The 26,744-nt window shown below is 34.1% G+C and overlaps 2 protein-coding genes across 2 annotated transcripts in view; one reads left to right on the top strand and one right to left on the bottom strand.

Moving 5' to 3' along the window:
* Nucleotides 1-26,744, bottom strand: part of hwt (SH2 domain-containing adapter heavyweight) — a 244,732-nt gene that overhangs the window by 176,017 nt on the left and 41,971 nt on the right. The gene's annotated exons all lie outside the window — the stretch shown is intronic.
* Nucleotides 22,400-25,776, top strand: LOC117166433 (chymotrypsin-2-like). The gene is made up of 7 exons (XM_033350398.2): nucleotides 22,400-22,462; nucleotides 22,702-22,763; nucleotides 22,860-22,954; nucleotides 23,121-23,262; nucleotides 23,369-23,482; nucleotides 23,559-23,702; nucleotides 23,990-25,776. Exons 1-7 carry the CDS (start codon nucleotides 22,411-22,413, stop codon nucleotides 24,131-24,133), a joined length of 753 nt encoding a protein of 250 aa, XP_033206289.1. The 5' UTR covers nucleotides 22,400-22,410; the 3' UTR covers nucleotides 24,134-25,776.

The following is a 26,744-nucleotide window of genomic DNA, read 5'->3' as shown; positions in this document are numbered from 1 at the left end:
CCAATTTCCAAATAAAGATCTACATTATCGAAATCTAGTATCTCCTCAGATTCAAACCTATAGAATTATCCACGCCAATTACAAATCTCAGCTGTCACGAATAAACGAAATAAATATTCCTCCGTGACAAAAAGAACGCTCCAGTTACCGGAAATTCCAATAAGTCTCACAGATTCCCAGAATATTCACCGCTTTATCCACCATTGTTCCAGGGTAATCATTTCGCCCTTCATCCGCGGGCAATTGAAGTTGAATTTTTACGGAATCTTCTCGATGGATTTCCCTTTAATGCTAGTTTCCCCGCGCTCCGCTTTCCTATACAGGGTGTCACAAAATATGTCCAAAAATATCATCCGAGACATATCTTTCAAGTTGTTTCTATCTCGTTCATAATTCACGAATCGAAACAAACTCTAACACACAGGACATACATAGAATTTCGGCTGATCAATCAGAACATGGCATTTTTGCGATATCTAGAGCCAACCCTGTAAATGAATCAGAACCAGAAACCCAACTGAACAACTCTATCTTGTTTGTCAATATCTTTTTTATCAATTTCGCTATCCAAGTGCACGGCTACTTTTTAATTATCAAAAAGGCAAAGATTCCTGTTCGCAAGTTCATTTCTCCTAAAGAGATAACAAAAATAATAAATTCCAAGGCAAATAAAGGATAAATTTTCTAACGTTATCAATCTTTTTTTTTCACTTTCCGAGTTTAGAACTAACCGATATAGCTTCTGAATAGCTTACATATACCTCACATATTTTCTGATACAGCCTGTATCAAGCCTGTTCCTGTACCATTCTCAGGATACGTACAACCGATTCTGGCACATCCACCGCCTCGTTCCCCTTGAAAGGGATCCTTCTTCGTTTCCTGAACGGAATTGAGGTTTCGCCGGTGAATGGACCGCAGCGTATACGTAAATTGCATTGTCGCAATGCTGGGTTCCTAACTGGGAACAGCTACGAAGGGCTGACCGGCCAATTAGCTTCTGTAGGCCCCTCGATAGAATTGCACAGCAACTTGACTCGACGATCCACGCGCAGTTAGGGCTACTGCCTTGGCAAGTACCACTCCAAGACCAGAACCGGCCAGACTCAATCTAACCGTTCTCGCTCGAATATCGAATCGTTCTCTCGTAACTGCAGGGAGAGGAGATGGAGTAGAGAACCGGAACACGCGGGACGTCGTGTCCGTCGTCCCTTTGCGGCCGTTCACAATCCAATTTCCGCGCGGAGAACTTTCCGCTTTCTCTTCTCCGCGATTCACACGCCACGCCATTCTTTTGACTCGCGTGAACGTCAATTTCACGGCCAACGAATGGATAAATTTTTTGCGGAGGAAACTGGTGGAAATTATTAGATAACGCGGTGTCCTTGGAAGAGAAAGGAAACGATCGATCAGCCATGGCTTTAGAAGACTTTCTGTATAAAAGTATCGGCTTCTTTGGAAAATTTCTAGCGTTTCTGATAATTGATTGATTATTACGTCTCATCGTACATTTGGATGGCTTTGAAGAGGATTATATATTACGTTACGTTGCCATACTTTGCTGAACCCCTGTATACGTAAATATGAAAAGAGGGACGATTATAAGAAAATTCGCTGATTTAAAATTATATAAAATGATATATCTTATATGGATACAAATATTTATCGCAGAAATAGAATTCAGAACATTGAGACAACGAAATTGGACAACGTGGATAATGCTGCTAATTAGACAAAGTACTAAATTCGAATAAATATTGTTTTTATATGTTTTTATATGTTTTATATCTTTTTATATTTTTAACAATCAATCTTAAGATATGTGTGTAATGCCACAAATTCCAATATAAAGTAATTCAATATATAAATACAAAATATGTATAAATATGGATTTAGCACATTCGAAACGTTAACTTAAAAAGAAAAAGTGGGCAAAGTCTATAAACAATAGTTTATACTATTATTTACATATTATTACTTTAGACTAAATATAGTGCAGCGTCCTCTTTAAAAAGGTTCCAGCATTGATTTTACTCTTTGGATACAGAAAGTACAAGTTACGTACGTCTAAGACACAGACGAAAACCTTATTTGTAGTATTATCAACTGGGATACGAGTTCCTCTGTCAGGAAAGAAATCACAGACCAAACACATAATTGAATCTCTGACCATAATTAGTAAATAGTTAATCTATTATGAACCTATTATTTTATGGAATTTTGTGTCACACGGCCTGAAATACCGACTTGGAGAAAAATTGGAATTATCGTTATGCCATTTATGATTTAAAGTGGCTTTATTTAAAGCGCAGTCGATTTTAATTTCCAGCCAAACAACTTTTGTCGCAGTATTTAATTTTGATGCCATTTAGTAGCAGTGTTATAACGTTTTATTTTAAATCGACAAACCACAGACACGAGCTGCAGAATGTACGTGACAGAAAATGCATTGTAATAAACAAAGATGCATTCTGTGTCAGGTCTATGCCCTATGATTCCTCGTCTAGTTTATTTTATCTCTGGTTTATTGTCTATGTTAACGTTTCCTTTACTGTTAATGTTTCTTTACAGTCGATAAAGATACGAGCCTTTGACTGTCCATGAGTGGATAAGACAGAACACCGGTCGATAAAACAGCAAAAAACATCATTGAGCTTGCGCAAGCTCTACAGTTTTATCGACAGTGAAACCAACTTGACCGACTCTTTAAACGCAGAGAAGAGCTTTCCTCGATACCTACGAAAAAAATAAAAGCAAATGTCGAATTAAGAATCCGAACGATGGGAATTAAAGGAAGACCTTTTATATCATGAAAAGATTGCCTTTTAAGTAACAAGATAATTTAATAATGAAAACTTAAAATTACGGAAAGAAGATGGAAGCTCAATACTGTGACTTTTAGGTGATAGATAACATCAAATTCAATTAAGATCAATTAAGATTAAATTAAAATTGCGAATGATACTTTCAGACTAGGATAAGCATATTTTTTCTTTTTGATATTGCCATAAAATGTTCGAAAAAAAGTGTTCCTTTATTTAATAATAAATTATATTTTCTATTTGTAAAAATAATCATTAGACGCAATTTACCTATGATTTTTCTTATCAAACGAAAACGACAGAATAAGAATAAAAATTAAGATAAAAATATAGATATATATCCTATTTCATATATTGTAATCCTTTTATACCAAAAATATTGAATATCGTAAAAAAGACTTCAGTCAAATTATTGGAATTAATTACGTGCAATTTTTAAAAGCCATTCATTTTATACAATTTTTTCATTTCAACGGAACAGATTTTAACGAAGACGTTCGATGAAATATGTGTTTAATCAAGAATGAAATCAGGTTAAAAAATGGCTTTTAATTAAGCGGTATCGAGTAATCGTAATACCGTTGAGCCATTTGAACAATTCTTATATTTCACCTTCCATTATTTCTCGTTCACGAAATTTCATTGGATTTCAATCGCAAAGAAACCAATTTTATCCCGATTAATAACAGATTAAATATACATATAGCATATAGCATAATAGATAAGTTAGACGAGTCACAAATATTAATTCAGTAATAATAATTTCAAAATGAGACTTCAAATAAATCTTCTTAATAAGTGTTCTTTAATATCAGTGATAGAAGTCAATGTATACAGCGTCCAAAGTTTAATATCTACTGAAATTTTGAACATGCACAAGACCAATCGAAATGAGAAAAAAAGTTTATGTTATATTCGTTATCCCTTCGTTCTCTTCTTCGTTTCTGAAGAAATTTAAACGTCATCCATGTAAGTCAAATTGTGTTATACAGTTTCACAGCGCAAAACATTCGAATTTCTCAGTTCAAAGAGCTACTTCGTATTTCCATTTACTTTTTACATCTCTCGCTGAAAAACAATTATTAAAATATCGTCTAAGACAGTTCGTATATATCAAGAGAATCAATCTTCGCAGAAGAGATGAGTTGCTTAAACGATTCACCATCTCCGAATTGGATTACGTCGCATCTACTCGTGGGAAGGAAACGATCCGATGGTGAATTTCCGACGTTTCGTTTCCGCCTTTCCCCGACGTTTAGTCATAGAATATACTGGTACTAGCCATTGCGACCTAGTTGCTACACTGTAATATTGGATCTCACAGACCATCATTATAACCACTTCGAAATGCTGTACCTGTTATGGTAATACGCTTGCAACCTCGCCATTTGAAATTCTGATTCACTGTTGCGATCGTGAAATCGATTAAATCTCATAAACACTGAGATATATAACAAACCAGAATCGTTAATTTTATGAAAGATAATTTTTGACATTTTCTCTGATATTGGGTAGGCAACTAAGTGATTGCGGATTTTGTCATTAGGTGGTATTGACAAAATCCGCAATCACTTAGTTGCCAACCCAATAGACCCAGTAAATTATTCGTGTGCAATGCAATGTAAGAAATTTCATGCGTCGATGAAACTTCTACATACAAGAATAGAGTCAGGATCCTGAATAGGATCGGTATTGCTACAGCAGTTTCCTGAAACGTAACGAGTAATTTATTTTTTTCAATTACTGCAGTACGGTATGATTGAAGAAATCTGATATATCATTGGTAAAGCCATACAAATATCGAAGAGTAGATATAGTAAATAAATATTTTATATAAAATTTATAGAACATAACGCACGATCGTTTCAATGCAGTAGAATGTTTAATTGTTAGAGGACCGAGTAATGGAACGGTCGATTATCGAAGCATCGATTAATAAAAAATTTGGCAATAGTCCCGTGTATAAAAAGTTGAAAAACAAGAATAGTAACTGAAAGAAACTTTCAGATTTTTATTAAAAAATTGTTACTCCCGTTTACTATCAATATTTACAAAATGGTTAAAATAAATGAGTGCTTGTCATATATATATATATTCACATATTCATTCACATTTTTACGAATATAATTAAAAAGATGAAACCTAGGTAGAAAATTGTCTTATCTAAATATCATAAAGAGATCTACACTTTGATTTATTTTTGCGTCTTATGTCCAATCTATGCATGATGCATTGATAAACAACACGCATCGTGACTAATCCGTATAATCAATATTCTACTTGCATATTTCCTTCGGTACAACTTTCAAAGATCGACAAACGTAACGAATCGGCATTCCTATACAAAGCCTTTGAAACGCCACGTGCAATTGATCTGTGACATTTGTTTTAGCAGAACGAGGAAAGTTTCGATTGGCCTCGTTCAATATAGCCGAACAAATTTCAGTCAAGTTGCAATGGCAGCAATGCGATGTAGATGTGAACGAGCTTCTCGAATCGTGGCGTGTGGGCGTGAATGAACTTCTCATGCGTTGGGTGTGAAAGACAAGTGTTTGGAATAGCGTGGAAGAGATCGAGTGGCTGTTTGGGGTTTAGCTTCGGTTTCAAGTGAAACACGTTCCTCAATGAATCCTAGGAATGTATATAAGTATAGTTTTAAACGCAAAAGGATTCACCGACTCCATACCACTATAGCGATTTGAGGGCACTCTGACATCGAAGATCGAACGGATCGATAAGTTACAGACAAAGAACATACAGGAAAAATGTGACAACATACGCAGACTAAAATTATGATGTTTCAAAAATATTAGTCGTTAGTATAAAAGTTCAGAATCGAGAATGGATTAATCAGAATAAAAATCGAAGTTCGTGAAAAATATTCTGTGGAAATAAATTGATATAAAGCGTCCTGGTTATACTTCAATACGATTTAAATTACTTTGAGATATATTTATATATCAGGCATTTTTGCAAAAAGGAAAATGTGTGTCCGATTGATATTATGCTTTTAACTTTCTCGATCGGTGCTATATTCGAAATTATAATCCATGAAGAATAACACTGAATTTATACAAAGAACGAACGAATCAGGACAAACCGATAAATTTCACGAGTGTCACAGATTAAACTATTTTGAAGACAATAAAGGTTCCGATTGTATGTCGAGGCAATTATTGTATTACCACGTACTACAATGTTTGAAGTATGCGCTATATCTCGATTTGCGGAGAGAGAAATGTGGATATCAAATAATCGAAAAAGCCAAGCATTTTCTTAAAATTTGAAAAATATATCCAGATTTTCATCATATATGTCATTTCTGGTTCGTCGTTCTGCTGAGCTTTTATAAAATGAAATAACATGATTTTAATGGGAAACAAATATTATTATAAAATATCAAGGAGGATACAATATTGACGTACAGCGTAAATGCTAATTTATACTCTGTATCTAAAATTCGTAAACAAATCATCGTATCGTGTACATTGTTTACCACGAGTGGTATTCTTCTAGCAATCGTACTATGTGAAAGATCATTGATTTTCTATAACATTTATCTACGACGAAATACACAACACGTTCTATCCCAGTCGAAAATGTAATAAATTTCCATATTTATCATTCGAACAATAAACCATGCATTAATACGTGTCATTCTATAAATCCATGTATAAGTCAGAAACGTTAATATCATTAAATTGTATTTGAGAATAATATTTAACAAAACTCATGGAAATGAACTAAAACGCCCATACATAACCATAATGGCATCCAAATAAATGCATTCGCCTGAAAAATTGTAAAATCTATCGGATGAGCAGTAGATACTGAACCATCTTTGATAGAATAGTTTTAATTAGGTTTCAGTTCGACTACTTAATTTTAATTTAGTTTCTGCTTCATAATTTATCACGTAAAACATAGAATATAAATAAAAATTAACCAATCCTTCTACTTACACGATTCAACAATAATCAAGGATTGAATTAAATTCTAATAAAATTAAAAAAAAAGACAACTATTTTTGTTAGCTATACCTAATAGCAAGATAGAATAGTTCGTGCTAAAGATAAAAATTCACTCCAGCTTATGCTCATCCTCTGTAAGCTAGGTGTTATTCTCGACATACTGAAACTACATACAGGATGGAACACATAACAGGAATTCCGATAACTTCGTAAATGGTGATTTTAGCAAAAGTTCGTTCAAATAAATATTATACGGTTCGATAGGGACCATATAGTGCAGCATATCCATTTTATACATACAGTTTTCAAAATATTTAACAGCATAGTTTTTCTCATACAGAAATCAAATTATATGTCCCAGAAACATGTTAGATTAGATTTCTTTTTCACTATAATATTCCTTGACTCTAATTAAATATCTTTTAACTTGATCGAATATTATATTGTTATTCTCTATTTTTATTATGGGAAAGATAAATTAACATTTAAGAAAATGAAAATGATATTTACAGATAGTACGAAAAATTGAATAGTCCATTTTTAAAAATTTTTAACCATTTTAAACCATTTTTAAATTTGTTAAAATTGTATTATTTACAAAATTATTAAGGTAGCCGAAGTTTTATACCGTATTCTACACTTCACCCCAATCTCTGCAAAAATACCTGTTTTTTACAGATATTGAATCCATGTGCACGAACGTGAATTTGTTTCAAACACAATTCTGCGCAAAACCTTTTTTTGATCATACAATTCCGTGTATGGAAACCGTATACAATAGAATACATACGAAAATACATTATTTATTACTAAGACAAGTAACAAAATTTCGGGATAAATATCATGTTCCTCGTCCAGAATAAACCATTCATAGATATTCGACAAGATTTCATCGAACACTTCGGGTGCAATAAACGATACACTCGCGAGCGAAAAATCATGTGAAGCATCATCGTGCTACCAATGATTGCAGAATGAGAATTGGCAACACAATGGCTTAAAAAAGGAGACAGATTTGTGAATTCAGGGGACATCGATTAAAGGAAATCTTAACTCAAGGGCTATACACTATACACCCTTCAACCATTAAACTGGAGAACATCAAAAGAGCAATCTAGCGACGAACGAGTCGATAGTAGGCGCTCGTTTTCTCTAACAATCCATTCGCTGATTATCCCCTTTTAATTACCTTTGATCACGTTCACGATGAATCGTTTTATTCTTTATTCTTTCAATTTTCTGCAAAACTTCCTTATTCTCAATTATTTTCTCAACTTAGCAACCGTTCTATTCTCGCTTTAGTTTTAGCTGCGATATATGCCGCTCGATTTTTTAAATTAATTTTCACTTCGCCGAGTTTCTCGTGGAAACTAATTAACCCTTTGCACTTTGGAGCTTTTTACGACTAGATCGGACAGGGCAGCTCCAGCACATTTTTATGGTAAAACTTTTCGATACCAAAGGATTCTTTTGGAAAATTCCATTTCGAAATGAAAACGTTATAAATGCATGCGAAACTATTTGTAGTAGCTTTCTTTCCTTTCTTTTATATCTTTATCGATAAAGACAGTACCACACATAATTTTCACGTTATCAATGTATTTTTGAAACCAAGGAGTTTATTTCAAAAACAAGAAGGCTACACAGTGACAAACGAAAGAACGTAGAAACAATGCTGTAATTTTACGATTAAATAATAAGTGAAAATTATAAGTGAAAACGAAAATGAACAAATACGATACTGCAGAATATTTACGCGGATATAATACAGGCAAAATATTCGAGAATCGTATCCAACGTTATGAAAAATACTAATAGCGATACACATAGGTATCAACTTTAAATTGTCTTTTATGCGCTACTATAAATGGTTGTAAGTTTATTTATACCATAACCTTTTCCCTTTTTATATTTTTAGCGGCAAGAAGGATATAATGAACAATCTTTACATTGTCAATGTCGCTCTAGCTGCGTCAGCGAAGTATAAAGGATTAAATAATCGATACGAAAAATTATCGGGTATTCGCGAACTGAATAAAGTGACGCAACGCGATGGCTCGCTGTGATAAAAGATTTATCGATTCGCGACAAATCGGATAGCTGGATTCGAGAAACAGCAGTAAACACGAAAGCTTTGTGATTAGTTGGCTGTATATTTCACTGTGGAATGCGATCGCTTTCGTCCAACGAACGAGAATCTATCGCGTGGACATATTGGATTGAGCGGAGGATCTGAAGCTCGTTTCCTATCGGTAGGTAATCTACGTACAAACGTGGGGCGCACGTTTCTGTACTCGCGTATTTCGATCGTCGAGAAAGAGAAAGAGAACGAAAAGAGGTGGACACGGTGTGCAGACTGTGTTAAAGCGTTAAGCTATTCTGAAGTTCGTCCAATGATCACAAAGAATCTCGCTGGGAGTCACGAATTTAAATCGGTTAAAACGGATAAAAGAGTGACCATACGCTTGAAGTAACTCCTACTTTGAAGATATTACGGTTATAAAAATTACAAACTCTGAGAGATTCTGCTGAATTAAATGCAGGATACTTTACTACGTAAATCGTAATACTTGTTCGTCTTTCATCTCTGAAATGATATACTCGTTAATACGTTTAATTAAAATGTATAGATAAGTTGATTAATTATGGATACTAATAATTGATATAAAATATTCTGTTATTTAATCCAGCAGAATTTCAAACCTTCGTTCATCCAGATTCGTGAAACTCGTTTAAATTTCGCTGTCTGTGAAACCACTGATACGGTTGCGTTAACATTCCCTGCCTGCTCAACACTTACATACGTTTGACCTTGTTTCTGAATCATACCTGTTTAGCATTCACACGATTTCTGCTCTGAACTTTGCATCTTCCCTTCTCTTGTAAACATATTCAAAGAGGTTAGAAGCATCCTAAAGCAATATGAAAGAAAAACATAAGGATCTATAACAGGATAACCTATACATCAATTTTTATAATAATGTGTAGATATCAAATTAATAATAGCAAAAATACAAACAATTCCGAAGCGACATCTTACTGTGTATGTTTACGGTGGTATGCGTACTTTTCATTGCTCCCATCGTTGTAACCATTAACGAGACATTATTATCAACATCACTGACACTAAAGAACTTGAAACCTTGCACACTTTTCATGTCACAACTTCGCGAGAAGTATTAAACTTTCAGTTTATAGTGAATTTCAGCTGCTTGTAACAAAGTTGGTCATGTCAATAACAAAACTTTACAAGTTCGCGATGTATACACGATTTTCGTTCGAATAATAATAGTCTCGATAATAACGTTTCACGTTGAGTGTTTCGTCTAGACATTGAAAATGAAGAGAAATATTTGCAATCTAAACAGAAAAAAAGCCTGACGTTTACACGAACTGCGGGGATAGAACTCGCGGCGAATGGAAATCGTGTTGCCGGTGCAATTAGTTCCGTATTGTATCGCACTCTGACTTGGCGGAGCCATGAAAGGGCGGGCAATTTGAACAAGATTCGCGCGGCTCAAGTCAATGTTAAAGCTTTACGGACGCGTTACACGGACGAATTCGCTCGCGTTTTTTCACGTCTTCCATATGCGTAGTTGAATCTGCGTGTTGGGAATTTGTAGAATGTGGCCTCATTGAATTGTTTTCTAAATGGCGTATTGTAAAAATCTTAATACATAGAAGATAAAAAATATTTGTACGTGAGAGGAATATATAATTTCAGTTATTGAGTTTAGGATAAATAAACTCCTTGATGTAATATTTTTATAAATTTAAATTTCTATGTAATTATAAAACATATTGGTCAGAAAAATTTATATTGGTCCTTAGTCAATATACACAATGCTGTTCACGAAATAACGTAATGTTCATAATTTAGAATTAACCATAGTCTTTTCATTAAAAATTTAACAAACAAAATCTATCTACATTTTAATATTAAAGACTAATAATCCTATTTGAAAGTTTTGCTCAAAAAGTATTTAAAATATTTATTAAAATACACTACTATACTGTACTACTATACTATTTCTATAAATAACTATTTGTTAAAATATATGCCAGTATATGCTCCGAACGATCACGTCAAGCATCTCGTCTTTTGATATAATGTACCAAGGAGCGAGAAAATTGTTGGCGTATTAAAGGGTGTGCAACCCTTAAATATCACTGGCGGATATAGTGTCTCTCTGCTTCTTCTACCGAGTACGCTCGTACAAGATTCAATCATGCAGAATGCCTGTCAAGATCTCGTTACCTTTTTCGTAGACGAAACGAATTTTCTCGTTTTTCATTGAAAAACCAGGAAACTCGAAAAGAACGAACGTTGGTTCGCTGATTTAGGAACTGCGAAACTATCAAAAATTGAAAACGATTTCCTCGCGAACTTTGGCGAACATTTCCACTTCCCCTTTGATCAGAATCCGAACTCTCGCTACTAAACATATCAGCTTCAGTTGGCTAAAAGGATGCAAGTATAACATCGCATGAATATGGTCTTATATTATATCATAGTACAATTTCGATATAGCGTATTATAGTATTTTTATATCCTTATACAGAGAGCGGACAAATAAGAACAACATGTGGAATACAATTTTTTCATTTAAGATTTAGTTCTGGAAAAAATCGAATTTGAAAATTGATCAAGTATACTAAGCCTTAAATAAAAGAATTTTATTGCATGTTTTGTTCCTTTTTTTTCATAAGGAATCACCTCGTGCTCGCCTGTACATGTTATTGGACCTGTATATACTAATATATATTTAAAATATACGAATACGTGTTTAATTAAAAATTTATATGCATTATATGGTATATATAACATTTGAGTGTGTGTATGTATCTAAATAATTAAAACTAATCTTTTGCAAAAAAGAATTACGTCGGTATATATACGATATATGTATTTTTATTATAGAACTTATATATTGTCTATTCTGTTGCCTTTCTGTTGCTTATTATTCGTTAGAATTTTTATTTATTATTATTTAATTGTTGTAATATGAATGAGTAATATAATATTTAATACATAGTGGAAAGCCATTTACGGTTTCGTTTCACGTTTACACTATGATGTGAACTATTAATAATTCACTAAAAAATTCTCATGAAGCTATAAAGAAGTCTTATAAATACAAAATTAACCTAGAGATGAAACTGCTAGAACGTGAAATTTCAAAAGCAAGATGTAGTTCGCGGTTGTCGCAGAAATATCCAACTTTATTAGAATATACGTATAAACAGCAGAAATGCAACTTAAATCAAATAAATTTAAGTAATTTTTCAAACAGCACATAGCCTTGCTTATTCTCTTGTGCTTCCATGAAACTGGTAACGATAAACATAAAATTATTATAACCTGCATTTGTTTTACAAAAAGCTTCGTATGAAGCTCGAGACGTTTTATCGATTATCCCGCGTAAATTTAATTACATTTTCAACTGCGTCAATTATGAAATAAAGAGAGCGCTTCGTTTTAATATAATCAAATTTCTCATAAAACGAACAATAATTTAGAAGAAAATTTAATGATCACATCTAAAATTACTCTAAGGCGAACAACTATTCACTACTAATTGCCTGCTAGTCCAATTCTTTCAACAACAGAACTACCCAATAACAAATAAAACCCAGAAATACGAAATAAAACGAGCAGCGACTGAAAGAAAACGCGCAGCGGTACACTAATAATTTTCGCAAGGCAAAGCACAGCGTGTGGTTCGCTTCGAATTCCTTTAATTACACGGCTGTCATGCGTCCAACGGGAGAAAGTCACCAACAAAGTACTATGGCTATGCAACGATGCCACGATAACCGAAGCTTTTCATGAAATTTTCGAGAATTGTCATGTCCACTGTACAACGGAACAAACGTCCGTGAAATACGTTAAATTCGCGAGCCTACTCGTTCGTTACCATATATCCGGGATGTAAATTTGAAAAATCCTCTTTGCGATAATGAAAACAGTGCACGACCACTACGTGCCATTAAGCTCGTGCACACGCACGAATACATTCGTACATAGCGTATAGCGGTGGTTAAATAGTCTTTGACCGGCCGTTTCGTCCGCTACTATTCGGTTACACTGGCTAACAAAGCGGCGTGAGTCAAAGTGTTAAAAGACCAACGAAGACTTGAGATCCGCAATTTGAAACACTCGACCGCGGTGTTCCGAGGAGAAACTACCGCGGATGCCTCCGAGAGCAATCTCGTTGCACGGTTTACTGAAAACACAGCCACCACCGGCGATATGGGAGACAACAAAGAACTCCTCTTCGAAAGTACCTACTTCAGACCGCGAGATTTTATTTCGGCGCTTTCTACTATCGGCAGGATGACAAACAACAGGAGGAAGAGGAAAATTTCCGAGAATCAGATGGGTTCGCTTTCTTTCAAAATTTGTTATTTAAAATAGTGGACCAACAGTTGAGCAGCTGCCTATCTTTTTTGATTTCATAATCAACAATGATATATTTATGATTTATAGAAATGAGATGATTAGGACAGAATAATATAGGATTAGATAAAAAGAAGCGAAGAATTAAACGACCTGTCTTTTTCATTTACTTCGATAAATGTATCGAGTATATATGCAACGAATTTGGTAATTTGTGGAAATTACTATATATAAAGTAAAACGAACTTTAATATGCAAATTCTACTAATTAGCAAATATCTGGACCTACTTACTTTCCCATTAAATTAAATTAAACAGATGCGTTGAATTTATATTCTATTTCACGACCAACTCACGTATTCGTCGTTCAACAAAATATTCAATGAATTTTTGTATTTAGCGCACGCATATGCGTGCACGCACGACGTGTCACATATGTGAACTGCGGATTTTATAAAACGTAGTTTAATAAAAATCTAGTAAAACGAGTATTAAAGTATTTAATTAAATCATGGCCAAGGAGAGTTATTCACTTGAAAATATTTTAATAGTCAGGACAATTTTCATCTGGAGTTCGCTGATCGTTTTTCGCAGGAATTGTCAGTAGAGATTTTTTAAACATATTTTTTACGAGTTTTGACCTTACGATCCGTATCAAAAAATCTCTGTCATTCCATCGTCCGTTGAATAGCGTTGCTGGTTAAGTCGTAAAAATTTCACCTGGCAACATCATCATTTAATTTTAACATTACTTTCTACTATTTTGTACTATTTTATTCGCGTTTAATATTCGCCGAAGACAAACGCATCTAATATTCTCCGTTGCCCATTATATCGCGTAATATCATCTTTATCATGGTTAATATCGCGCCAGGATTCCAGCAGACACTCAAGAACAATCAGAACTTCTGAGCTCACTGTCGCTTAATTATCTGTCACAACCTATTAGCACCTCTCGCAGAAACTACAAAGTACACACATAACGCGAAACACACAAAAGAATCTTCGTGCAGCCAGCCAGAGCAGGAAAGAGTGTCTCTCATCCTCCCCCTCGTTCCCCCTTTTCTCTGTCTCGTAATTCGCTTGTACACTTTTGTCAAGAGCGCTCATTCTTCTCGGGCAACCGTCGAGAGTTGACTCTGTCTGGCTTATCCTACAACTGGAATATTAATGAATATGTCGCTACACAGCCGAAGGAAGGAGTTGCCCCTTTCAAACGCAACAATAACAGCACCGTTTAAGAAACTCCAGCAATGCAAGCCTGCAATTGAATGAGTACACGCATCTGCAAATAGACGCAGATAGGAAATGTATTCTCCGATGTAGAAATTTGTTCTGATTATTCAAATTACTTGGCTATTTTACCTATTGACACATTCGTAATGAAGCATGAGAAAAATTCATCAAATTATTAATATTTATCTTTTAGAAGAAATCAAAATTATACGTCTTTTTCTATCCGTTAATAGAAGCGCGAGAAATATTATTTTTTAAGTGGTTCATTCTGAATGTTCCGTTATTTTATTAAAGTAATCAAGAGTTTGCATTTTAACGAGAAGTCACATTAATTGATATCCTATCTGAAATAATCAAATTACAAGAAAGAATAGGATACAAGCATTTCGTATAGCTTTAAATAAATAATACAGAGATAACGATGAAAATATCTTTAGTCGCACTAAGTTAGAAACAAATCTTGGTTGAAGGAGCCACTATCAGTGAGAATGAAACCGGGGAACAATGTTACGTCATCTAGCCACCCTTGCCTTTCATGCGAAGAAAGAGTTGGAAGAATCTGAAAATCTCAGACTTAAAAGAATATTCCAACCCCAGTAAAATAAATACATTCGCGTTGCTATTGTGATATCAATCGATCTTGATCCAGATAATCTGATTAATGGAAATAAACGTAGAAACTTCGAAGTTGCAAACTAAGTGCATAGAATATTGTGAAATTCCTATCGATAGGAATTTCGAGTTCTTGTAAAATTGCTTTCGGAGAGAAGGACGGATGTTTTCGTAAATTTAGCGATAATTGTTGCGGGTTTCCCCAAAGTTCAAAGCTCGAGGTACGTCGCTGTGTAAAGGCCACGATTTCACGGTAATATTGCGGGCTACGTGGAATCATTGATAGGGTCAGGACACGGGGTCGTCGATCGCAGGTGAATCCTGTGCCAGCGGTTCTCAAAGCGGGTCCTTGCCGTGCTCCGATCGATCGGCCTTCTACCAACACGAGTAAACATTTCCCCCACGTTGTCTGTTAGGAATTCGCGATAATGGGAGACAGCTTCTCCGGAACAAGCTATCATGGTCACGTTTAGTGACCCTAAGACGATTTCCACGCGAGTACCGTCCCCCCGGTGCGTCTTCCAATGCATTTTTCTGATTTCATTGTTACAAATTTCGTGAATCTTTGATTAGACCATTTTATGTGAGCTAACATTCTTGTAATATCTAAATTGAGATTAATTTTCTTTTTAATAAGAATACATAGTGTACTCTTTCGTACCCTTATTTTATAAATTATGTATTTTCATAAATTGAAAGATAAATTGTAGAGTAGCTAATTGCACGATTATACATATATATTATACTTGAATGCAATAATTATATATTATTAGTTGTGCTGATGAATGAAGAATGATTCATTCCCGAAGTACGCAAATCTGTGCAAAATTCTTAGACCATTTTTCGAAAGAAAAATGTTTCATTCTTTCGTTACTCGCTTTAATTTTCCTTATTTCCACTATTTCTATTGAGACTACTTTATTCGAATAAAAGTTTCTTTGCTTTCGTTGCATAATCTATTGATCTAACCTTTCAGTTCAAATAATTTAAGATTTTTATACAGTAGTTATGTTAGATTTAAAATCCCAAAACTTGATGACTTAAAAAAACACGATAATGATTATAAATACATGGACACGTTTTCGTTCGTCGTTACAGCTATTAATCTCACGAATATGCATGTTTTCCATATAATCAAAATGTCACGTCGGATATTTGCGAGCGAAAACACGCAGTCCGCGAATTTCGAGAAATTTTTGTACATTTCGAACGGCTCGTTCTCTCGCGAAAGGGGAGAAGTGACAATTTATAACCAAAAGTAGAGCTGTAATTTCGCGAAATATAAATTCCACTTTCGTGAATGAAATAATGACGCGACGTGTATTATCCGTTCAGCGACAGACAAAAGGAGAAAGTCCAGGGAATTAAGAACGGAGGTTGGAAAAACGGAGTGGCATGTTAGCTGATTCAATCTTCCGATCGGAATTTCGAGGAGAACGTGAGACGAAAGATTAAAACTGGAGAGACGAAAACTACTCTGCGTGGAATTAGAATGAGAGAAAAAGTATGTAATACGTCGGGACAGCGGACAGACCACGATTACCATTTTTCCAATATTCATCTCTACCTTCAATTATTTCTACGTCAAGTTTAAACAGACCCTTCTTCGTGATAAAATATAAATCACGAAACGTATATCTCCTTCACTATTTCCTCCTGCTTTTAGATTTCTCTTAAAAAAACGATATTAACAGAAGATGCAATTTAAAGAACTCAGAATCTTTCTCAAACAAAGTTATATCTGAAGGTATTTAAAACTTGAAATTTTCTTCGTACGTATAATTCGATTATATATATATATTTAAAGTATATTAAAATAAATACTAAAAAGGACTTATACTTGTACGGAAAAGATGTGAAGATATTTTCATAGTATCATATAACATCATATAGCAATATCAAAATATTTAAACTTCCTTTCGTAACATGTCCACAATACGTAACAACAATTATTACTTTATAGATTATTCGCATAAAAAGATCAAGTTCGAAGAGAATAGAAATATTTTTCAACGCGTACATTAATCCTTTTAGACGAACACACTATCACCTGTATCGAAAATACCATTCGTTATATATATTAACTAATATTATTAATTAAAATTACATACATACATACATTAACATGATATTAACTCGTAAATTAATTAATAGATTTACTCAATAAGAAGACATCGTGAAAAATATATTCAAAAGTACGGGCCTTAAAAATAAGTAGGTTTTGTTAACTAATTAAATGAGAAATTCTTTTGAAACTGGAAAGAAAAAATTTCACCGACAGCTTTTGAATCCTATAATATTCGAGTTTTTAAATACGCATCATTATGGCTAATAGTTAAGGAGAGGAGAGAAGCGAAAAAGCAGCTGGAATTCACTTGTCTGACGCTCGACCACATTGAAATATCTCATTTAGTCGAGCAATAGAAGGACGCGATAAGGGAGATTTAGCCGCGCGGAATGTATAGGTTTAATGACTTCACGAACTGACGCTAACTTATGTTATAGGGAAGGGGATAATTGATGTAAAGTTCCTTAACTTCGTGATGCACTTCCGGTTACGCTCTACGTAAGAGCTGGAGAACTGTCCATTCTTGCTAACTCAAACGAATGATCTACAAATTCTTTGGCTTTTTTGTTACTTCACCATTCCTATTCCCGTTTGTACTTTTTTAAATTGGGAAACTTTTAAAATGCATATAATACGAGATTTTATGACAAAAGAAATATTTTATTTCATGGCACAGTGCATCGTAAAATTACGAAAAAAAAAGAAAAAAGGAGAGAAGAGGGAATTGAAAACAAATTTTCAAAATGTTGTCGTTCTGTTACAACAATTATAACTATTTATAATATCATAATTTTCTTCCTTAATATGATTGCGAATTAGCTATAGGACAAAAATTGTATCAAGTAATATCGTTCTATCAAATTCAACATGCACACCAATCAATAAAACAACATTTTCTTTCAGCGAGTAATCTAAAGCTTTAACTCGATACTATACGTCTGTATCAGTTTCGGTCTTCTTCGTCGATTGGAAACAAGGCAAGCCGTGATGCGTTTTATCTATCAATCTTTGAAAAGCGAGGCATCAAACAGCGAAAAATGCGAAATCAATAACTCGTGCGACAGTATACATAAGCATTCAGTTCACGTGAGATATCAAGCTGTCACTAGCGCGTGATGAAGGAACAGAGCAACTCCACGAATTCATGTTCCAGAGGTAGACAAATGGAATCGTTCCATTGCGAAAGCCGATGTCCCTCACGCGCCTGTGTGTCACTTCACGTTTCATTCGCGCCAATGTAAAATGTTTTCCTTTACAATTAAAACGTTTTCCGCGTTTTTCAGAACACGACTGATCGGTACCGTGTCGACATATCCGTTTCTCGTATTTTGCACGGGCTAAACGTTTGATTGGATGGAAAAGAAATGTTTCCATTCGTGATATTTTTTATTTGAACACTGATAACGAATTAATTCAGTAATGTTGTATTTAGAAGTATACGTAAAAGAAATTCGCATGCTACTTGAATAAACTTGTTAGCCAATTTCAGCTGTATTGTTTAACATAATTAACCGTAAATTGTTAAGAAAATTATTCTCAATCTTTCAAGTACAGATACATTTTCATAAGTCGTTCTTCCCAAATGCAAAAAATGAGAATAAACATACTTCACGGATATTTTTGCTTCGTCGTCTGTTTACGACAGGTATTTAGAAAAGTTAAAAATGAATATAAACAAAATACGAATGAAATTATACGTCAGAAACAGTAGAATTTTCCGCAGATAGATTAAAAGCTAAGAACGTGCATTGTTTTAAAGCGGCGGAAAGAATGTGCCTCTCAAATATAAAAGATTCGAAATTATTCGATGAATTTCGTTATCCAGACTACAAAATAAATTTGGAGAATCTACTATTTCTACAATTGCATCTAATACGAAAGATAAACTACCAATATAGCAAAGATAAATTTTACTTTGATCTTCGCTATTTTCTTCTTACTGTCTTTTAATTAAATTTCTCTGTATATTACAAATTTCTTCGTAAAGTCTGAAATAAACGAAAACTGGGTTTTCAAGGAAGATTGATGCCAACCCTTCTCGACGGTTATGTGCGTAACGCCGAATCGCCCTAAGCGTTTGAAATCGTTCAATCGTCATCGAACTCCGCAGACCTCGACATTGCCCGTTCGATTTCGATCGAGCGAATGGCACACGCAATTTTACAGCGTTTCACGATTCTATTTCACCTGCTTTATTCACTCTTTATCGCAATTTCGCTAGAAATCGACGTTTCGAAGCTACCACGATAAATGTTCCACGACGAGTTCTCTGTACCTCTTGGCGTAACCCGCGGTATTTAAATCAATGTCAATTTACTGTTACCTAATTCCTTCCTTTAAATTCTTTTCTTTCATATTCGCTCTATGAAAACCGAATTGTGCAAACGAAAATTTTGATCACAGAGGAAACAGAGACGATAAGTCACATTTTTTGTTTTTCATAGGAGGATAAAAAAAGAAAAATATGATAGATATGTAAATACATTCTTTTGATTTTCTGATTTAAACGTCAAGGGAATTGTAATATGAAAAAGAACTTATAGGAAAATTCTTAGCTTTAAAATGATACGTATACAATGCTACATCGATTAAGCTGTAAATAATTATTGCACAAACAAAGGTAGAAAATTGATAAGATTAAATTGTATAAAACTATACGAAAATAGACACTAATGAGATGCCAAATTTAAAAAATTTGTTCTTCGTTTCGATATGACGCATTCAAAATGATCCATTATAAGCTCATTCAGCACATTCGAAACATTAAACGCGAAGCCTAACAAGCGATATTTTTCTCCTGTGATCTTCAATTGCCTTATTACACACGCGTCGATGTCTATGTTCTCACGTCGTTTTTCCCCCTTTCGCACAATCAAATGGCGTAATCGGTGATATAATAATTTTCCGACGGAGCACGTAATCGATTAAACGAAGCCGAGGGTGTCGCACTTGCGCCAATAATTTATTTCCTCCCTTCATTTTTTAACGACTGCAAGCCTCGAGGAAAAATGAAGGAAAAAGGCAGAGAAACGTGCTCCGACGTAAAAACTTTTACCTCGTAAAGAAACGTTTAAGAAGTTTACTTCGATACCTTCATATTGCTAATAACCTCATGTATGAATTTAAAGAAAATATTACGATTGATAGATATTGGACGACATTTCATTACCAGTTTCGATAAAAGACGGCGAATTTGTTGTCAAACGTTACTTCGTGACTGTATTAAATTTAATGAATTTTATCATACGCATTTAAATTATTATTTCAATGGTGCTGCAGGATTACTGTTAATTTCCTCACAGCTGAAAATCCAATAATGCTCGACGTATCATTCCTGAGTTCACGCTCTAGCAATTTGGTGCGTCTGAAAGATGATTACGACTGTACGATTGGATTTATATATTACAATGCACGAGATCTGCATATTCACTAAACTAGAAGTAATAAAAGCAATTAACATATATGCAACGATGTTTTATCATATTGGATATAAATTATTTTCAATTCTTCTTTAATAATTTTTATGTAAAATTAATATAGAAGTAAAATATTATTTTAATAAAAACGTTACTTCTCTATATTAATATAGATTTTATGTTTCGTTCGATCCTTTCCTCAATTCTCTTCGTACGAATTGGCAAAGAACATTGATAAACTTTCTGACTGTAAATACGTTCGAAGCTCTCAGACCTAATTTCTACTCTATCGAAAAAACAATTTTAACAAATTGCGAATTACATAGTTGGCTTTGTTAAAATTGTTTCAGCATTCTAACGCACTCGATGCATCATGTCTGAGTTGGGTTCGAGTTAAACTTTCGTAATCCGTACTCTTCCGTAAAAGTGTTTCGACGCTTCGCGAATATCGTAGCTAGTTTCACGAAGGATCTGAGAACACGTTAATACTCTTTGTCAAGGCTGCACGTCTGAGTTAGATTTCAGTAAAACTTTGCCAGATGTGTTTCAATACCTCGTGAACGCTGCGAGTCATTTCATCGAGAATCTAAGAATACGGTAACTTGTATCTTAAAACCTTACACGTTAATACGTTAACGCTAGAATAACCTGTCAATTTGACAAGTTAAAAATTTGTTATTGCTACTAGAAATATGTACGCATTTTCAACAAACTTAATATCGCAGCTGGGAAAATTAATGTCACTTCTATGCAGATGGAAATATAATATTTATTCTCGTCATTTCATTTCAATCCTGTTAGCAATTTTCACTTTGAGTATGTTTGCAACTATGGAAATTGAAATTCCCAAACAAAATTTATTTGGTATGAAAGAAGGACAATATTGCGACGGCTCTTTTGTAGAATAAAATGATTACATAAATCCAGTAATTTTTATTTTAAAAAATGTTGTTCTACTTCCAAGCCTTTAGAGAAAAATTAGGTCACTTTCTCGTCTATATGAACTTCTGGAAAAATGGTTCCTGATAAAACACTAAACAATTTTAACGTTTCAGAAAAGTAATATCTATGCAAACTACATAACGTGAAAGAAAGATTTAAATAAGTAGAAAGTAGAAATAAGTTCTAAATTAGAATTTAAATTCCCATATCCTCTGCACCAATCTCTTCAAACGTTATCAATGTAGCATAAAATTCCCGGCGAAACTAGATGAGAAGCGTCGAGATACTTTTTCAGAAGACACGATTTGCGTGTATATACTATACTTAGAGACACGTGTCTGCTAAGCAATTCAGCGATGAAAACTCAAAAATCGATGATAAGCGTTTCTTTTTCGTTTCAATGAAAGAGTAAAACGATTGCTATATAGTCCTGTTTTACGGCCTCTTCCTGCCCTTTCTTTTCTACATACGTGCCATTTAACACGTCTCTCGAAAACAAAGCAAGAAAAGATTTTATACACGAAAATCTGTCTTGCGTCACAGATATTTTCTCGGTTGCCATTATGCTCTGTGATGAAGATTACGCGACTCGAAAATTGTAAAACCAACAGGTGTTGTTATTTGTCAATACAATATATACATACATTATATTATATGTTCTTATATATATATTGTTATTATCATATGTATTATACAATATTATAGTCTATATTTATATCATATTATTGTCATTATTATACTACGTTTATGTGTTATCTATATTGCTTATCTAACATTATCTAACTTCTCTTGAAAGAATCATTCTTACGAATAATGACATACCTGATATGATGATGATGTGCTGATATATCTAATGATTATTGCAAATTTATCTAATCTTTAAAATCAGTATACATATATATAAATGAAAGGCATATTGGAGTAACATTGCTCAGAGGACAAGATGGCGAAATTCAGTATACTTTTGCTTTTACCTTTGATCGCTTTGACAAATGGTAAATATAGTCGTACAAATATCTTCCATGATTAATACTTACTACTATACTTTAATGTTTTATAAATAATTTCACTATCCTTTTTTTAGAATTGTACAGAATTCTCTATTATTCTTTTCAATAATTATAATCTTTTTGTAAGTTCACGAAGTTATATTTATAACCATGGAATTTTATAATATTTTATTTTCCAATAGGATGATATAATTTTATGCTAATTATTACTGTTATTACCACAGCTGGACCCACGCCAAGAATCATAAACGGAAAGGTAGCGAAACCAGGTGAAATTCCTTACCAGGTATATTCCAAATATTTCTATTTTTCCTATAATATATATTTCATGAAATTATTCAAAACAGAAGAAAATCTGTAAAATGATTTTAATTGTAATCAGGTGTCGCTGCAAGTAGCAAAAATTATGTTTCATTTCTGCGGCGGATCTATTCTCAACGAACGCTACGTTATAACTGCTGCTCATTGCGTCACAGCGTAAGAAAGAAACAACAAATTTATTTCTCTTTTCAACTCGATCGACATCGACGAATTATCATAAATAAATCAACTATTTGTTATTACTTAATCGCCTAGTAAACCACGAAATCTTCATACAGGTAAATAATAGAGAATCCTCGATTAAAATACGATTTCACTACAGGCTACCGGTGGAATTGGTGGTAGTTGTTGCCGGTGTAGTTGATCTACGAATGCCAACTTCGAAACATCAGATCGAGACCGCTTATGTTCATGAAAATTACAATGCCACAGATGCCTATGCGAACGACATTGCTCTAATCAAGGCATGTAATTTTATTACGACACACACATATGTGCAAATTCTTTAAACTCGAAATAAATGCAGACATTCGAGTTACGATTAAATTAATTAGAAAGAATTTCGTACAGGTGAAAAAACCTTTCGTGAAGTCTAGTTTAGTATCTTTCGTGCCCATGCCCTCCCCGGGAGAAATCGCCAAAACTAACGCTCCAGCTATAGTTTCTGGATTTGGTACACTCACGGTAATTTCGATCGATATGACAATGAATTTTATTAACGCTAACTACCATATTTATCATTTCTAACTATAATTTATAGTATGAAGGAAAAATGACAAAGCTTTTGCACTGGGTGGATATCAAAGTAGCTGACCAAAATTACTGCAACCGAATGTATAAGAACGTTATCCACAACACACAGCTCTGTGCGTACGATAATACCACTGTGAAAGGACATTGCGATGTAAATATTTCAACTATCAATTTAATAACTAATCTTCTAATTACATGTTCTTATACATTTAGACTGCGGGTGTTCATACATTTACAGTGAGTTTAAAATTGCAAAAACCCATAGAATGCACATAATATACAAAGATACGTAAAATTGGTCGAAAGTGTCGCATTTTACATAAGTAAATTTCTCCTTAAGTTCTACTTCTCTAACTAAAGAAATACAAATGCCCATGAACATTCGCAGTCTAATTACTCTATTTATAGTGAAAACAAAAATTGAACGTGTTCTTTTAGGGTGATTCCGGTGGTCCTTTAACAGTGAATGGGAAACTTCATGGAATCGTCTCTTGGTCAAAGAATTGCGCGAATGTCGTATATCCATCGGTCTACACGCGAGTTAGCTCGTATCTTAATTGGATAAATAAACACGCAGTATAATAGATTCGCAACTTTTTAAACAACGCACGATATTGCGATCGGTCAATTCATACTCTCCCTTTAGTTAGATCGTTTTTGAACAAAAATGTTCCGTTCGGAACACATTAAAAAAATTACGCGGAGTCTTCGTCGGTAGAAATTATAGCACGAACGTAAAGAACATCATTTTTAAGTTGAAATGTTAATTTTTTAAAATTTTAAAGTTTTCAATTCTCATTTATTCGCAACTCAATAGCCCGAGACGTGTTATAAACTCGGAATTTCCGAACGATTATTGGAAAACACATGTAATAGCGCAAGTTGCCAAAGTCTATGACCTGGAGGAATACCGCGACCTTTCCGAAAAGGTGAATACCCGCGTAAGTTCAGATAACGCTGTACCCGTATCAGAAGAAGACACATCATTGGCGTATGGAGGGGTGCGAGTGATATTCAGATCAAAGATCAACTATCGTTTAGCAAGTATCAACTCGCAATTCAGTTACAGATACCCAAACCCTTGTAAAATTGCTAAGTTTTACCTGTATCAGATATACAGTACATTCGTTTTAAATGTACGCACGTGATTATTATTCTACGAGTACATATACAAGTGATTATTAATCTAGGAGAACATAGTATCAGAAATACGAAAAAATGTTTCAGTTAGAAGTCGTTTGATTTCGTGGGGTAAACTTAATAAGATATTTCTGTAGGATCTTTACTACAATTAGTTTATTTACAATAAATGGATTAAACAGATGTTGGTTAAACAGGAAACAATGGTTGTTTAACGTGAACTAATCATAATAACGTATTATAATTAACACAACTAGATAGTTAATTTGCAACTCTCGTCACTACGGATCCAACGCCCTCTCTCACGCGGACCACACTTTCTCGACAACGCTAGTGGTACACTTCAAAACTGATAGACCGATGACAGAGATAAAGATGTGGCGGCAATGTATATCGCCGAAGCGAACTGCCTAATGAGCCATCGATATCCCAACGGTGCTTCCGTCGAATGTTCGAGAAGAAGGCGTGCGTGGCAACGGTCGCGGACGCCTAACAAACGCGTGGATAGTAGGGATATTGAGGGGTGACAAAGGAAAAAGAATCGGATCCGATCGAAAGTCGAGTTGTAAGAGCTTCAGTCTTGGAAAGTCACGGCTGGAGTTCGGAAGTAAACTGTCTAACTATTAGTATAAACAAGGTGTTAGCAAATAAATTCTCTCTTTCTTTATTTTCATCTTGGATTTCTTTTTTATTTTACGTGACACTAGCAACACTATCTCCCTGACTTCTCGATTCACACTCTCTGGCTTCTCAACTAACGCTCTGGCTTTTCAACTGACATCGATTGTTAATTCGTCTTTGTCTCTTAGCATCCCTTTGTCTTCTGTCTTAGCCTCGCCACATACGTGTTCCGCAACCGCTCGTGGCCAGGGTCATGCAGACCTTTCTCGCGAAACTATTCGATTGAAGGACTGACGATACATTGTCGAGCCTGTCGACACTTTGGCTTTCTCGCGACATTGTTTATAGTTCGCCCGATATCTCTTAGGTCTTTCGTCCACGATGCTACATTCCGATATTTTTTTATATTCTTATTTGAAGAGATGTAACTTTTTAAAATAAAACCATACAGTTTTTATACGCAACTCGATGACTTTTTCTGATTCTTTATTGAAGAACAAGTGTTTGTATTTTTCCTTGTCTTTCATACGATAAGTTTTCCAAGATTGAAGTTAAAATATCTTTTTGGCTAATCATTTCTCGACCCAAATAGATTAATACATTTTTGTAGAGAATTAAAAAATGCATTAAGTTGTGTGTGAAAGAATGTATGGTTCCACTTAAAAAAGTTATGTTGGGATTGCAATTTCTTTAAATAAGAATGTAAGAAAAGATCGAAATATCTTGTTAAGTTTCCCCCATGAAGTCAGACGACATCCGACTGAAATATTTTTTCGTATTTCTGATACAAAAATCACGTGCATATATTTCAAACGGACACACTGCGTGTATATTAAACTATTCGTCTGTTATCAATTTACGAGTAGGTTCGATATTCAATAACAACAATGTAATATTCACTCGTGGTTAATTTTGCGTGTTCGCGTTTATTCAACGTTAAAAATCACTTTACTTAAGTGCAAAAACTTGATAGATTTTTTGACTCGTGAGATAAACTATTTATAGTTTATGGATATTTCTTAGCGAATTTAAGTTTTAAAGAAATGAAAAACCATAGAGAAGGAGCAAATGAAAAGATCAAAAGAAAGATCGCTTAAAAAAATAGAAATTTCGATTCTCCTGCAAGAGGACAATTTCAGGAATAGGATTCCCATTTTTATTTGGAAACTACCATTGAAAAAGCACTATGGCCGATTGGGATCGTAGACAAACTGAACTAGTCGATTGTATTTCGGTGGAAAACCGAAACGCGAGCCAGTGCAAACCAGCGAAATGGTGCAATGTAGTCATCCAACCGAAAATCACTATTCGAAGACATTCGAGCAAATATTCGTATACAATGGTTCAGTTCGAAGATTATCGAATTTCAAAGATACCTTCAACCTGCCATTTATCTATCAAACATATTTATATTTTACTTATATTATTCAAA

The sequence above is a fragment of the Bombus vancouverensis genome, chromosome 2 (assembly GCF_051014615.1).
Source record: "Bombus vancouverensis nearcticus chromosome 2, iyBomVanc1_principal, whole genome shotgun sequence".
Classification (NCBI taxonomy): domain Eukaryota; kingdom Metazoa; phylum Arthropoda; class Insecta; order Hymenoptera; family Apidae; genus Bombus; species Bombus vancouverensis.
This window is presented reverse-complemented; position numbering and strand designations above follow the sequence as displayed.